Source organism: Numida meleagris, chromosome 19 (genome assembly GCF_002078875.1).
Source record: "Numida meleagris isolate 19003 breed g44 Domestic line chromosome 19, NumMel1.0, whole genome shotgun sequence".
Lineage (NCBI taxonomy): Eukaryota > Metazoa > Chordata > Aves > Galliformes > Numididae > Numida > Numida meleagris.
In genome coordinates, this window is record NC_034427.1 from 13,472,818 (window position 1) to 13,487,117 (window position 14,300).

At 40.7% G+C, this 14,300-nt stretch overlaps 2 protein-coding genes across 2 annotated transcripts in view; one reads left to right on the plus strand and one right to left on the minus strand.

The window, feature by feature from the left end:
• The window catches only part of DPM1 (dolichyl-phosphate mannosyltransferase subunit 1, catalytic), a 10,033-nt gene extending 2,741 nt beyond the window's left edge, over positions 1–7,292 (plus strand). Inside the window, exons 5-9 of the mRNA XM_021416844.1 lie at positions 30–55; positions 944–1,039; positions 1,687–1,755; positions 2,052–2,166; positions 5,380–7,292. Coding sequence (XP_021272519.1) covers positions 30–55; positions 944–1,039; positions 1,687–1,755; positions 2,052–2,166; positions 5,380–5,484 — 411 coding nt within the window. The 3' untranslated portion in view covers positions 5,485–7,292. The remainder of the gene's footprint in view (positions 1–29; positions 56–943; positions 1,040–1,686; positions 1,756–2,051; positions 2,167–5,379) is intronic.
• LOC110408377 overlaps positions 6,148–14,300 on the minus strand; it is a 9,390-nt gene continuing 1,237 nt past the window's right edge. The window contains exons 2-4 of the mRNA XM_021417000.1: positions 13,814–14,164; positions 10,869–10,986; positions 6,148–6,275 (exon numbers count right to left, since the gene is read on the minus strand). Of these exons, the coding sequence (XP_021272675.1) occupies positions 6,195–6,275; positions 10,869–10,986; positions 13,814–14,164 (550 nt within the window). The 3' untranslated portion in view covers positions 6,148–6,194. The remainder of the gene's footprint in view (positions 6,276–10,868; positions 10,987–13,813; positions 14,165–14,300) is intronic.

The window sequence follows — 14,300 nt, forward strand, 5'->3', positions numbered from 1 at the left end:
TTATCTCATCTGTTTTCTTTCTATTTCAGCCAAAATTTATTCCAGAGTTCATCAGGTGGGTGCGACTTCTAGTTTAAACATTTAAACACTGTTTTGCAGTAAGATTTGAAAGCTGTCTAATTGTAGTAAGAAAATGATCAGGGCAAGTCTTCAAATACAAGTGATTGGAACAAACCTAACAAAGTCCAAAGTAATCCTGAAAAAAATAGTTTCCTACTGGACTAAAAATCCCCAAGTTTAAACTAACAGAGAACGTGTGTGGCTGAGTACTTCTCTTCCTTGTAACGGTTGTTCAGCTTAGAAAACCACATATACATGTATATGAAGATAATCATCTTCTGCTCCCAGTGATCTCCTTGTGTGTGTGTGTGTAGGAATATAGACAGGAGGACCAAGTTCGCACTTAATTGTAAAGTACTTCCCTCCTTCTGCTTACCTCTTACCTTCCTCTCCCTGTTACACTTCAACTCCTGAGAAAAACAGACTCAGGGTAGTTAAAGACTTGGTAACTTTCTTGCTAAATAGTGCCAGAGGCCAAAAGTTCTAGCCAATTAGCCATGATATGGACTAGGGATAGTTCCAGACCTGCTTTTTTTCTCCTTACTGTGTGGTTGTGTCATTTAAATATTTAAATCAGAATTTAAGACTATCCTGGCTTTGAAAATGCATAGGTCTATATTTATGAACTAGTCTCTGAAATTCTGTTACATAATTGGTAAAAGATAATCATAAGATACTTTGAGATAGTTCTTTATTAGAGAACAATTAACTATTTTTTTTAATGCATGATGTTCATAACTATTGTTTTGCTGTGTTCTCTGCTTATTTGTTTAAAAGTTTGTAAGGTATACGTTTTGTATTGAGTGATCATTTTTATTTTGAAATTCATACTAACTTCATGCAAATGTTCTTCCTTTTTCTGATAAAAACCTATTTCTAATAGAAAGCAGAAAGAAGGCAATTTTGATGTTGTATCTGGAACAAGGTATAAAGGAAATGGAGGAGTATATGGCTGGGATTTGAAAAGAAAATTAATCAGGTTAGTGTTTTTCTAGACATTTACACCTAAATTTGTTATTTAGAAATTAATAAGAACTCCAAATATAGAACTGAAACAATAAATCTGTGTCAGTTGAATGGAGTCTTTAATAGTACTGGGTACTGCAAAATGATGTTAAATAATGGAAACATGCACAATTTGTCTTCAATTAAAAGCCATCAGGAAAGAAATTATTACTAAGTTCACAATAAAATGGTTGGTTCAATATACAAATCTGCAGAGCATCAGTTTGGGACACTTTTGCCTCATCATCCAAAGAATGAGCTGAGACTATGACACTTTTTCACGTTTACAAGACGTGATTTGTTAGCGTTACGAGCTGCAATGGTCCTTTCTCTCAGCAGTAAATCACTTTCTGAACCCCTTTGACGCTCTGATTTGGCAGAAGTTAAGAATTATCTGGCGTGATCAATGTCAATAGTTCAATAATCTTAAATTTGAAAAACTAAATGTTGTGTTTTGACTTAAAGACAAGCATTTATTAATAAAATTTAGCAATGAAAACATATTAAAAATTGTTTCATATTAAGCAATAGTTTTTTTTTTTTTTTAACTTAATTTTACAAACTGTTTGATTTTCCTGCATTGTGAACTGCATAGTTTTGACATTTTTTTTCCTTTCACAGTCGTGGTGCCAATTTCATAACTCAAGTTTTGCTGAGGCCAGGTGCATCAGATTTAACAGGGAGTTTCAGGTATGGTATGCAAGTCTTAAACTCTATTTGAAATTAAGAAACTGCTATAATAAGAATTGGAGTAAGAACAGGCCTTCTTTATTGAACATTGTGACATCTGTTTGAAAAGAGTAATAAGTAAGTAATAGTAGACTACATTGCAGGAACTGTTGCTCCAATGACTTTGTTAATTTTTTTTTTAAATAATGATGATATGAATGAATGAATGATTACAGTTAAGATTCCCAAATGCACAGTATTGATTTCTGAAGATCAAAAATAGTGCTTTGTTTCATTTCCTTTGTAATCGCTTTCAGGTTATACAGAAAAGAAGTCTTACAGAAATTAATGGAAAAATGTGTTTCTAAAGGATACGTCTTCCAGATGGAAATGATTGTTCGGGCCAGACAGCTAGGATATACTATCGGAGAGGTATAGTGAAACTTCTGTTAAGTTTTGTGCTTTTATTTAAATGCAGTTAGAGTTGTATGAGGACAGGCTGAGAGAGTTGGGGCCTTTCAGCCTGGAGAAGAGAAGGCTTCAGGGATACCTTATAGCGGCCTGTCAGGACCTGAAGGAGGCCTACAGGAAAGCTGGGGAGGGATTTTTTGTTAGTGCGAGCATCAAAAGGATGAGGGGAAATGGTTTTAAACTGGAAGAGAGTAGATTTAAACTGGACATTAGGAAGAAATTCTTTATTGCTGAGGGCAGTGAGACACTGGAACAGGTTGCCCAGAGAGGTTATGAATGGCCCCTCCCTGGAAGCACTCAAGGCCAGGCTGGATGGGGCTGTGAGCAACCTGGTCCAGAGGGAGGTGTCCCTGCCTATAGCAGGGGGTTGGAACTAGATGATCGTAAGGGGCCCTTCCAACCAAACCACTCTGTGATTACTGGAAGCGTAGCAAATTCTGAGCTCTTCCAAAAATATGTAAGATTTTCAAATTACCATAAAGAAGTTACATATGCAGTTTTTCCATCTTTTCCAGATGAACACTACATGTGAAATTCCACTTACTTATTCCCTTGTCTGATAAGTCCTTCCCTTTTCCTGTTGTCATTTCTTTAGGTGCGTTATTTTATCAGGTTTTGAAAGGAAGAGGGAAATTCCAAATATACCAGGAAATCTGCACTGAGCCTTCTCTTTCCTCCTCTTTATTGTAGAGACACCTCTAGTTTGGTTGTCTCAAAATATTTCATTTTCTCCAGCAACCTAATTCTGTTTCAGATTTATTGTTGTCTGTCATTCATTTCTGTGTTCTTCTCCAGCTTTCCAGCTCTTACAACTTTCAACTTCTAAACTTTCTTGATGTGCTATCTATAGTCATTGAAAAAGAACAACAGTTATATCCTGTATTCCTAGTAGTCTTATTGCTGCCTGTTATATTTCATTGAATTGCTCTTGGTAGTGTCTTACTTCACTGGAATGCTCTTTGCAGCCAAATCTCAGAAACGGTTCATCACCATTTTCATGACCGTGAACTGTTGGGGAACTCTGTTCTGGTCCTTCACTCTCTAAATCCTGTGTATTGCATTTCTGTATGAACATTGGGTAGTGTATTTTTACACAATGCACCAGGCTCTTTCCCTTTTCTTACTCATGGAGTGACAACACCATGCTGACTGTAGCTTGGGTTTGACCTTGAATTTCTTTGGTTTTCACATCCAGCTGCATTCACGTTTTGCTTTTTAATGTTGCTGAATAAAATACTCGCCTGTCTATATGCCCAGTACTGAAATGTAGGATGAGAAGAGTTCTTATTTATTATACATTTTGAAAACACTAAAATACGTGGGTTTTTTTTTGTTGTTTTTTTTTAAAATGCTATCATGGCTTGCTTATATCTCTTCTTCGCGCTGCTGCGAAGACCTTTTTTCTGCCTACTATTTGATCTCACCACTCGTTGATTTGCATGCCTCTGCTGGTTGCATAGCATCAAATATGAGACACTTTTTTCCAGGTTCAAAGTCTGACAGACAGCCTGTCTTCGGTAAGCCTCATGTCTCTGAGGCAGCGTCGGGACATAGGCTCTGTTTTGTGATGGTTTAGTTATGCTGTCCTCAACAATTCCTGTGTTACATTCCCAAGGAGGCAGTCTCCCTCCTTCTTCAGCTTCTCACGTGTGGGAAGAGTTCTGATACCTGAAGGGTTGCTTCATTATTCTGTTTCAGCTTTGTCTTTAAGACTTCCTTTGTGATATCTGTAACAGACTCAACAGCGTTCACATTGCTGCTGTAGACTGATAAGTAAGATTACTGTACTATTTTGGGTTTTTTACTCTTCTGTTTATCATCTCTATATTGTAACTTCCTTGGGCAGGATCATTTTCCATTATCTCCCAAGTCCATTGGTATAGTATTTCCTGGCCAATAGTTAAGATACTTAAATGATTTATAATTATCCAAATAGTAGTAGTGAAATTCAAGAAGAGTTGGTGTTTGCGTGTCTAATTCCTGGTTTGCGGGTGCTGCTTTTTTAGCTACAGGCAGAAGAGGAGTTATTACGTAGATATAAAATGTATACCATCACGAGGGTAGAACATCTTTCATCAGTGGTCAGGAAATACCACTACTGAGATCCTGCACTGATATCTTCAGTGATTTCTGTCCGTGTTCCTTAGATCAAATGTCCATGGTTGCCATGATGCTTACCTGGATTGTCAGAAAGACCCTACTAAGCAAGCCAGTCGTTGCTGAGTCTATCTCAATGCTTTTTTTAGTTGTCTTATCTGTTTTCTTTCCCCGGCTTCTCTTCTATCGTTGTCTGATCTGCTTAGAATTGTGAGAAATCCTCAGTCCTGGCACAACTGCAAGGGTGTGGTGATTTTTGTGTTCCACTTGCCAGATGATTTCTAACTGAAACTGCCAACAGAGCACTAAGCCAATTTTTTAATGACTTTTGCAAATGTCGTTCTTTATTTTAGGCCCTGAGGTTTCTTAGTTGCACCCTCAAACACATACAGAAATTTTTGAATGTTCTAATACAGTATAGGCAAAATGACCTGTCATGCATCATTGCACACGGTCAGATCACTGAAAATGAGTACGTTCCTAACGTTTTATGAGTAGTGAGTTAATTGCTTAATGAAAACAAAATGAGTTTTTAAAAATGATTTTTTATCCTGTAAATAATCTATAAAATGGCCAAAGACAGACAAAGTGCATATTCTTACAGACAAGTCCTACCCCTACCTGCCATGTTCAGTTATCACCTCCTAGCCATTGGCAAAGCTGATCAGAATGCTCTTTCATGGCAGCAGGGGATATTTGCCTTCTGGAGGCACTGACTTAAAGGTGCTGAATTTACCTAACAGGGACAGCGATGAAGATTGATTCTGAGCCCCTAGAATTTTAGTGTGCTTATGTTATTACGTTTGTTCTGCCTACTGTATCATCCACCCACTGAGTAATGTCCTTGGATCATCTTTGAAGGTGGTAAACTAAATATGTTCATGCTGCCCAGCTGCAGGCCATCGTTAAAACCCTGATAAGGGGAACTGAGACGAAGGAAGCCAATCTGGTGCTTTCATACTTCACCTATATAAGCATGCTGTAGCTTGAAGTCCGTGTTTTGGTTTGGTTTTGTATTACAGAATTTCTCATTATGTATGTTTTGAACCTTAAAAATAATATTGCTTGTTTCAACAGGTTCCTATTTCATTTGTCGACCGTGTCTATGGAGAATCTAAACTGGGAGGCAATGAAATAGTCTCCTTCTTAAAGGGACTCTTGACATTGTTTGCTACAACATAAGACTTACTCCTAAATTAATTATTTTAGAAAAACATTTTCTGCCATCGGTATGGTTTTTACATATAATAGCAGAAGCTTGATAATTTGCCTGTGACCAGAAGACCTGCTATAAACTAACCATTAAACAAACCAACAGTAATAAACTCAATGTACTGTGTGTGAACCTAGTCAAAATAAAGACATACACCATATGGTACTTTTGTGAAAATAAATAAATAACAAAGTCTTAATAAAGAACACAAACAGAGCTAAATGATCTTTTGCATTTAGAAACGAATAATTATTCAGCAGAAGTTTAAAGATGATTTTGAACTAAAGCAAGGTCATAAATAGAATTTCTTCTCTTAGTTCTCTGTTCTGCAGATAGTATTTTAATATATAGCAGCGAGTTGGCTTTCTTTCCTCAATGCAGACATACGTGTTTCTTGGAGTAGATCAAAGGTGTTTCTACAAAACTGACAGCAACTTCTGTTGCTCAAGAAGAAAGACAGATAAATACAATGATTTGGTCTTTGTAAATTTATTCCAAAGCTGGAAAGATAGAATATTCTTTGGGTAAGAAAGAATCATTCTGGAATATTTTTATATTGTGTGCATGTCCAGAAATAAATGATTCCTTTGTGCTATTTTTTTTAGAAATTAAGTATTTTTTAAAATCTAAAACAAGAGGATAACATCTCCCTCAGTGTTAGGGTGATAGAAGATCTGTGTCACCTCACCGAGGACGTCAGAGAGATTCTTCTTGTGTCGAATAATATTTTGCAATGTAATTGCTGTACTTGTTCCAGATCCTGATGAAAGAAATACAACAACGTGATCTGTTTGTGTTTCACTGGTTGTGTTTCACTGTTTGATCTAGTCGGAAATCAGAAATGAAGCGCTTGCAATCAAATATGCATTTTGGGAACAGCAGTAAAAATCAGCAAAAAGAAAGAATTAATAAGCACAAAGATGGAATTATTCTGCTAATGGCTTTGTATACGTGAAAAATACATCCTCGGGATTTTTTTGGTGGTGGGAAAGGGGAGTTCTTTGAATATACTTATCTCAGAAAACAGCGGGAGAGGAGAATCAGCACGTCTCTACAATTGTACCTATTTGGATTGTATCTGCTTACATGTTGTTAATAGTCAACAAATGTAGCAAGGCTGTAAAATGATAAAATCCTATTTCGGATAACTAGGTGAAAAACAGATGCCACTCAGTGAGTGAATGTAAAACCACAAAACTTCAAAATGAAAACTTCCTGCCCGGTGGGCTGTTTTAATTAGAGATGCTCCTTTGTTCTTTAGTGAAGTTATACATATTCTGATATTCTTCTCTTTTTCTGAGTACTCAAGGCAAATATTTTGTATTTCGTTTGCTTTAAAGCAATAGAAGCGCAGCTGTAGGTTTGGATCGCTGTGACGCAGTTAGGCAGGTTCAGCTCTACGTTCTGTGATGTGCCTGAACTTCTCGAGCGAATCGTGTTCATCACTGTGGAATTTAATTCAGTGCGGGCTCATCTGATCTGCTAACATACACAGTAATCTCTGGGTGTAGAGGCCCACTGAAATCTCATGTGATTAGATTTCATCTATTTATGCTTTGTTTGGAGCATTCATGGCATATTTTTAATTACCTAATAGTTTTTAAAAGTTTATTCAAATTTTCATGCTACTAGAATATATATTGAGCCTCAGCAAGATTGTATTTTCTCAGACTTTTGTGTAACAATGTCCATTATATTAGTTCTTTGTGATCTAACTGCTGTGAATTGGAATGTACATGCCTGGTAAATTTCCTTAATTACAAAGTCATTGTGTCTACTTATGAGATGGTGTTTGAAGTAAGGTGATTTACATATAAATTAGGATCACCGTACGCAGGGTATTCTGTGTTTTGTGGTATGTACAGGTTGCAAGTGTGACTGGGTGGTTTCTTACCATGCTTAGAGGTAATGGAATTAAGTTGTAAAGAAAGAAATGCTGTGAAAACTACAGCAAGTGTTCCACAGCATCAATACAGAATTAGAAAATGCTGTTGAAAGTGACTAAGAATAACATGGATCCAGTGGAAAGAAGCAGAATTAAGAATTTCACTGCTGAACTGCTAGCTGCAGAGCAGCTCTGTTCCTTTCAGAAGTTTCCCTGCTGCACGTTTTAAAAGCCTGAACTTCAGAAGCAGCTGCTGCTTGTGTGCCTGGCCCTCCATGCACATGCAGAGAGAATCATGAAACAGTCTTGTGTTAATGTTTAGTCACTGTGGGGACTAAAAACATCTGATTCTAATACATTCCCTGTTTGAGCACTTCAGAACCTCACTTTTAACTAAGACCTTTTCTCCTGCATGCGCTGCTGTGAAAATTTGTAAAAAATAAATATTGTAAAACTGTAGCCAGGGGTCAGAGTTCTAACAGAAGTCCTTCAGTAAAGCTAGTATCCTTTAAACACAAAATGGGATGAAATAGCCTTCATGTAGTGCTACTTCGGCTGTTTGGGGGTATTTGTTAATATAAACCCTCTGAGTTACTTCAATTTGTTCTCAGCTTCTTTTAAACAAGCCTCTTTGTATTGGAAGACTGCTTATATAAATTGTTAGCATAAAACAAACAAACGTGTTGTAGGAGAATATTGGCCTATAATATAAGAAGGAAGTTGTGTGAGAATAGCTGTGCTGTCTCTAAGCAGTCCACAACAGATACAGGATGAAAGCAAAGAAATACAGCTACTATGATCTTTGCCCAAAGGTACCAGCAGGCAGCAGTGCGGGGTCTTCTGGGGCAGAGGTCACAAAGACCTAGACATGGTCATGGTTTGTGGATTAGTCTGGTTGCTTTTTGAATCCCTTTGTAGTGTCCTGCAGCATCCTGTGGCAGTGAGTTCAGTAATTTATACATGTATTTTGTGAAGTACTCTATTTTAAACCTATCACCTAATAAGTTCATCAGATGTTCTCTATTGTTTCCTTGTTTTCTTGCACTTAATTTTATAGATGCTTCTTTTTTTCATCATACTCAGTCCTGTTTGGTTGGTTTTTTTTTAAGCTCCTCAGACAGAAGCCACCCTGCTGTTCTCAAAATATTACTGGCAGGTTACAGTTCTATCGTCATTAGGGGTCAGGTGCCCAGAACTCCATGCAATGTCTTAAATATGTACTAGGGATTTATACAGTGGCATTTTAGGTTTCAGTTCCTTTCTTAATAACATTGCAGTACTCTGCTTGCCTTGGTTTTGGCCACCACAAAGCTCTGAATTGACATTTACAGGAAATTTTTCACTCTATGTCCCTGGTTTTACAGTTCCGCATAAATCAGCTTTTCTTAATTACATCCATATTCATTTCCTATGAAAGCACAATGTACTGCTAATGTACTTTACTTTCTCTATTATACTTCCTTAAGAATCTGTGTCTGCTAGCACTCAATCATTTGGCAAGAACAGGAGCTTTAGTTCCTTCCTGGCTTAGATCTGTGTGTATCGTGGCTATGTTTGGTTGGGCACGCCAATGAAGAGGGAGGAGAAGGTAACTCACATTTCGTACCAGTAATACATCCTTTCCCATGAACAGCAAACTGATTACTTCCTTTGGCAAACAGGCAAGGCTGTGGGAAGGAGACCTCTCCTTGTCATTGTGGACTAGGGGGTCAATGTGATGCCTGAAAAGACTCGCACACCAGGCTCAGTTGTTCAAATCCGTGAAAGAAGCCAAAGCGTGTGCTGAACTTTAAGAGCGTAGTCCCAACAGACTTGAAGTTACAGAATAACAGGTTGCAAAGTTCTGCATAGTGTTTCACAGAGCTCATATACCTGTGTGAGGTGCTTGCACTCTATGTGGTTTGTGAGGACATTCAAATATACATCTCTAGTCAGAGCTGTGCTAAATGACCTAAGCATGCTTGTATTGGCATGAAGAAGTTTGTCATACAAACTGAAGCCCCAGCTTTGGAATGAAACACACTACAAGGGGCTGCTGAAGTCAGTATCACCTTTTGTCAATGGACTTACCCCCTGATCAACTACACCATATGGCAGCTGGGCTGTGAGCAGCTGTGGTCTCCTCATGCCCTTAACGCCTTCCAAAGCTCGTGCCCTGAGGTATGGATTTTCTCACTCTTAGTCACGTGAATCACACAAGGACAAGTTGAATCCTTCTGGCTACATCATGATCCCAAAGCTGGGACAACCACTTCTTAACAACCAAGCCCTGGTTAACACATCCAACTGAACTGGAAAGCAGCAGCAAAATAATATCTCTAGTTTATCTCATTTGGGTATTGGGGTGAAGAGTTGTCTGATCTGAAATAGTGGGAAACTGGCTTCAGTTTTGGTTTGTTTTTAAAATATGAACCTCTAACCTGTGCCTGCAATAAAGATGTGCCTAGTTCAATACGGACAATACAATAAAACATATTTTCCAACGGACTGTGTAGAAAGCCAACTGCAAGGCTGCACAACCTTCTGCGTATCAACAGTAAAAAATAGCAATGACTAATCAATAATATTTATCTAAGGGTCTATCAAGATGACTAGTATAAGCATGGATTGAAATTTTGGCACAACTGAATTAAATGACAGATTGCCTACTGAGTTCAATACATTGGACTTCAGCAACAGCTTTTCAGCAGTTAGCATTTCAGAGTGGTAGGCACATTTTAACATTAGGATCAATAAGAACAGAAAATACACAGACAGGAGGATTGCTTATCAAACGTTATCAATGTGTTATGACACGTACCCCCAAGGTGTCACATTGTAGAAAACATGACTAAAAAAGGTAATCACAGAACTTCTGTAAAGCACAGAAACTTTTGGAGCATCGTTTTCTCCTCTGTGGCCCTGTTAAATTTCACCTTTTTTCTTCAGGCACAGTGGCCATGCATAGCATCTTATGTGTTGTGATTCTTATTATTCAGAGGGAAGTATATTGGGACTGGAGAGAACAAAACTGAATTGCAACTTTTAATCCAAAATTAGACCTGAAAACTTAGCTCCAGTGAGAGGGATTTCAACAAAGCAGCAAAAGGCAAAGGTATTAAAATGGAAGGTTATTCCTGCAAGGTTAGCTGTAGTGGCAGTTCAATAGAAATTGATAACAATGGTGCATCTCAAAAGACCTGTGTTTGGCTCTCAGCACTTTTGTTCTTTTTCCTACACCTCTAGCAGCAGGTGAACACAGATGCAGCCACTGAGAACCTGATGTTTGCTGGGAGGCTGTGGATGGTTATCGAGTTCCTAAAACGATGTGCTCTCAGAAGGGGAAAGATCTGAGCACTAAATGATACTTCTACCTTTGTCTTCCAGAACAGGAAAGATCTTGACTGAGCTCCTAGTCACTGCTAGAGAATGCCCAGCTGCCTTCCAGCCCACCACTTCTGTGCAAGAACAATCCACAAAGAAAATTACCTGGTGAAGTTCATGTCGTGACTCAAATGTGTTCAGAGAGCTCTCATTTCTACTCCAGTTATCCATTCTGCTTGCTCTTGCAAAGAAGGCATGTGGCAGTACTTTTGATGGGCTGATCCTGTTAAAATAATTTCATTACTTCTTATTAGAGCTTGAATGCAGAAGTAAAAGAGACAAGCTGCTTGAGAATGCTATATTGAAATTTTGAAGTTAGGTGATTTTTTAATTAGACTTTTCAGTTTACATCTTTCATTAAGTAAATCCTCAATCTGAATTCATTCTGAAAGTGTTGACAACATGGAAGATGTCAATCTTATATCCACAAAAACAATGTGGTTTGTCATGGCAGAACAACATCACCTCCAAAGGACGATATATTTGACTGACCAGCTTCCAAGTGAAATTTAAGTGTTGTTTATGGCAGATAAATTTCTTACTCGTCTAAGAGATTGACATTCCTTCCTAGCTATCCTAACCAACTAACTAAATCAATCTTACGCAGCTCTTACCACAGACCTTCTCGAGTTAAGGTTTTTTTTTTTTTTTTTTTCCATTTTTCTTAAAGAAAAGGAAGGGGAAGGAATGGAGTGCTCTGTGTGGAGGCATAGTTCTTCCCTACTTTCATCTCGATACAGACCAAATTTGGCTCCTTCCTGGTGATTTTTGCCTAAGTCATCTTCATGGCAGAAGGTTACAGAATGCTGACAGATGACGAAGTGTCTTAAACAACAAAGGAGCTGGAAGGCTCAATCCCCGTGAGACTGGGGATCTTAGTGCTGCTGAGGATTAACCTTAATTGTATTTATTATATAATTAATTATGTTAGGTGCTTATGGCCATTGATAGTTGGCTGAGTTAGTTTGCATTTGAACAAATATAGTGCTGCTGCTAAGCTAATACCATTGTAATTATGGGCACAGTTTTGACCTGAAGAAGGAGCACAACACACCTGCAATCATACCTATTCAACTTGGGAGTGCTAATTGTGTTGCCTCTAGTGTTAAACATTTAGCCTCCTACTGTGCTCTGATTTTACTGCTTGTCAGAGCTTGTTGTGAAAAACAATACCCATTTCCGTGATACAAAATGCATATTAAGAATATTATCATGACATTTTGTTTCATTCTGTACGCCTCACACACAGCAGAAAAATGGACTCAAGGCTTATTTTTCCTTCTTCCCTGCTGCTTGAATTTTACCTTTCAAATCAACCTTCTCATACAAGCTTTGTATTACTCTCATCTTTCTTTTTAACTTGAGAAGTGTTGAAATGGTGGTACTGTGCAAATCATCCAGAAAACTCTCACTAAATGAGAGCAAGGTCTTGCCCGTCACTTCAGGATTGCTTTCAACATGTATTGTCCTGTCCTCACCTCAAAATCTTCTCAGTCCCATCCTCACAGGATTTATGCCAAAACAGGCAGTGGCTCCCACTTCTCAAACTGCTGCTGCTACATTATTGTTCCCTCCTGCTCTTCTCTCTCTGCCTTAAGAAACTCCTCCCGCATCACCAATCTTCTGCGGCTATTTCTGCGTTCTTGTGCTTCTCTTTCCATCCCTATGCAATTTAATTCCTCTCGCACCAAATTCCAGTTTCTGGGTCCTTTCCAGTTTGTTTTCCACACATGTTTTGGCCCTAGTTCTGGACCGGGTACCATCATCAGAACATGGCTGAAAAGCTTTTTCCAGATGGAAATTCCTTGATGCTGTCAGCTATTGAGGAAGTGGTTAGAGGGCTTTCAGGCAGCGGCTGCCAGCCTGGACGCTATTTCTGGTGAGCAGCAAGAAGCAAGCACAAGATACAAAGTTACGCTGGCAGTCTGATACACTTGCAACCAGAATTGAGGACAAGAAAAGATGTCCAGAAGCTGCTGATTTCTCCTGCTGAATGCCCAACTATTTACACACAATCTCACATTGTGTTTCTCCCCTTAGTTATCTATCAAATCTAATTGCTATTTCTAATTTCATTTTTGTCTTCCATGGAACTTTGTTCCTCTCACCTTACGGCACTTCTGTGTTTTCTAAAATTCATCTTTCAGCGTGGAAGGTTTGTGGGTCAGGGATTTGTTCTTCGGGTGCTAGGGTTCTAGAACCCCGTTTTCTTAGTGTTAAATTATAAGCTTTGCTGTTGCCAGGTAAGTTTTGCGTAAATCCATTCTGTTGTAAAACAAAGACTTTCCATGACTTTGATTCTTATGGCCACTGATGTGAAGAGAACGTATGGTGAAATGGAGGTACGATTTGCAAGCAGCGTGCTTCTAAACTCTGTCGAATTAGAAATTCTTGAAGAAAGGTAACAAAACATCACTGAAATTTTCATGAAAGCTACTTATGTGAATTGCGATAAACGCAGTAATGAAGGCTTGCAGGATATGAGCCATTCAGAAAAGCAGTAATTTGTTGTTTTATGACACCTAAGGAGGCCTCGGTGACTTTCCTATAAGCTTAACCTCTGGGCACTGCTCTGAACCCAGATGTTCAGAACCGCCTTCACTCCCCCTCAGGTGTCGGTGTGCTCCTGAGGTGCAGCTGTGCTCCACCTCCTTCTCGGGGCAGCTCCGTGTCACGGCTGCGTCAGGCCTCGCTCCTGAGAGGCAGGGGCACGGCTGTGCTTCGAGCAGGAAGGGCTGCAGGCCGAGTTCTGCCCCGTCGGGGGCACCAAATGGCCGATTCACGCCCTAACACCTTCAGGCGCTACGGTGCAAAGGAACCGGTGACTTCGCCCCACTCGAAGCTCTCGGCCTGCCCCGCCCTGCCCCGCCGCCTTACTCTCCCCTCCCGCCCCAGGCGGCAGCGCTGCGCGCGTTGTGAATGAGGCCCCGGGGGCGGCGGGGCGGGAACGACGCCGGACGCGCCCTGAGGCGCCGCCGCAGCACGAGACAGCGCTCCGCCGGCCCCGAGGTCACGTGCGCGGCGCGCGGTCACGTGGGCGCGCGGCTCACCAGGCGCGTGCCCCCACCCGACGGCGGCGGCGGCCCCAGGACGGGATGTAGTTCCGGCTGGCGACGGCGGAGGGATAACCGGGCGGCGTCAGCTCCCGCTCCGGACTCAGCCGCAGGGCGCGGCGCCTCCTAGCGGGGCCGGGGTAGATCCCGCCGCCGCCGGCCGCCTCCGTCTTTCTCGCGAGAGCCCCTCGCCCCCTCCCCCCCGCCCGCTCCCGAACCGGTTCGGCCGGGCCGCGCGAGCCTCCGGCCCGAGGTCGGGGCGCGCCCCGCGGGGCGGGGATGGGGACCCGGCCGGCGGGAACGCGGCGGGGCTCGGTCCCCCTCCCCTCTCGGCCGCGGCCCCGTCCCCTCCCGCCGGACAATGAGTCCCGTATGCTAATGAGAGTCTCGCGTCACTTCCGCTCTTTCTCGGCCGCCATCTTGGCCAGGGCAGGTTCTGGGCAGGAGGGACCCGGCTGTATTGTCTGCAGGGAGCCCCCCCCCG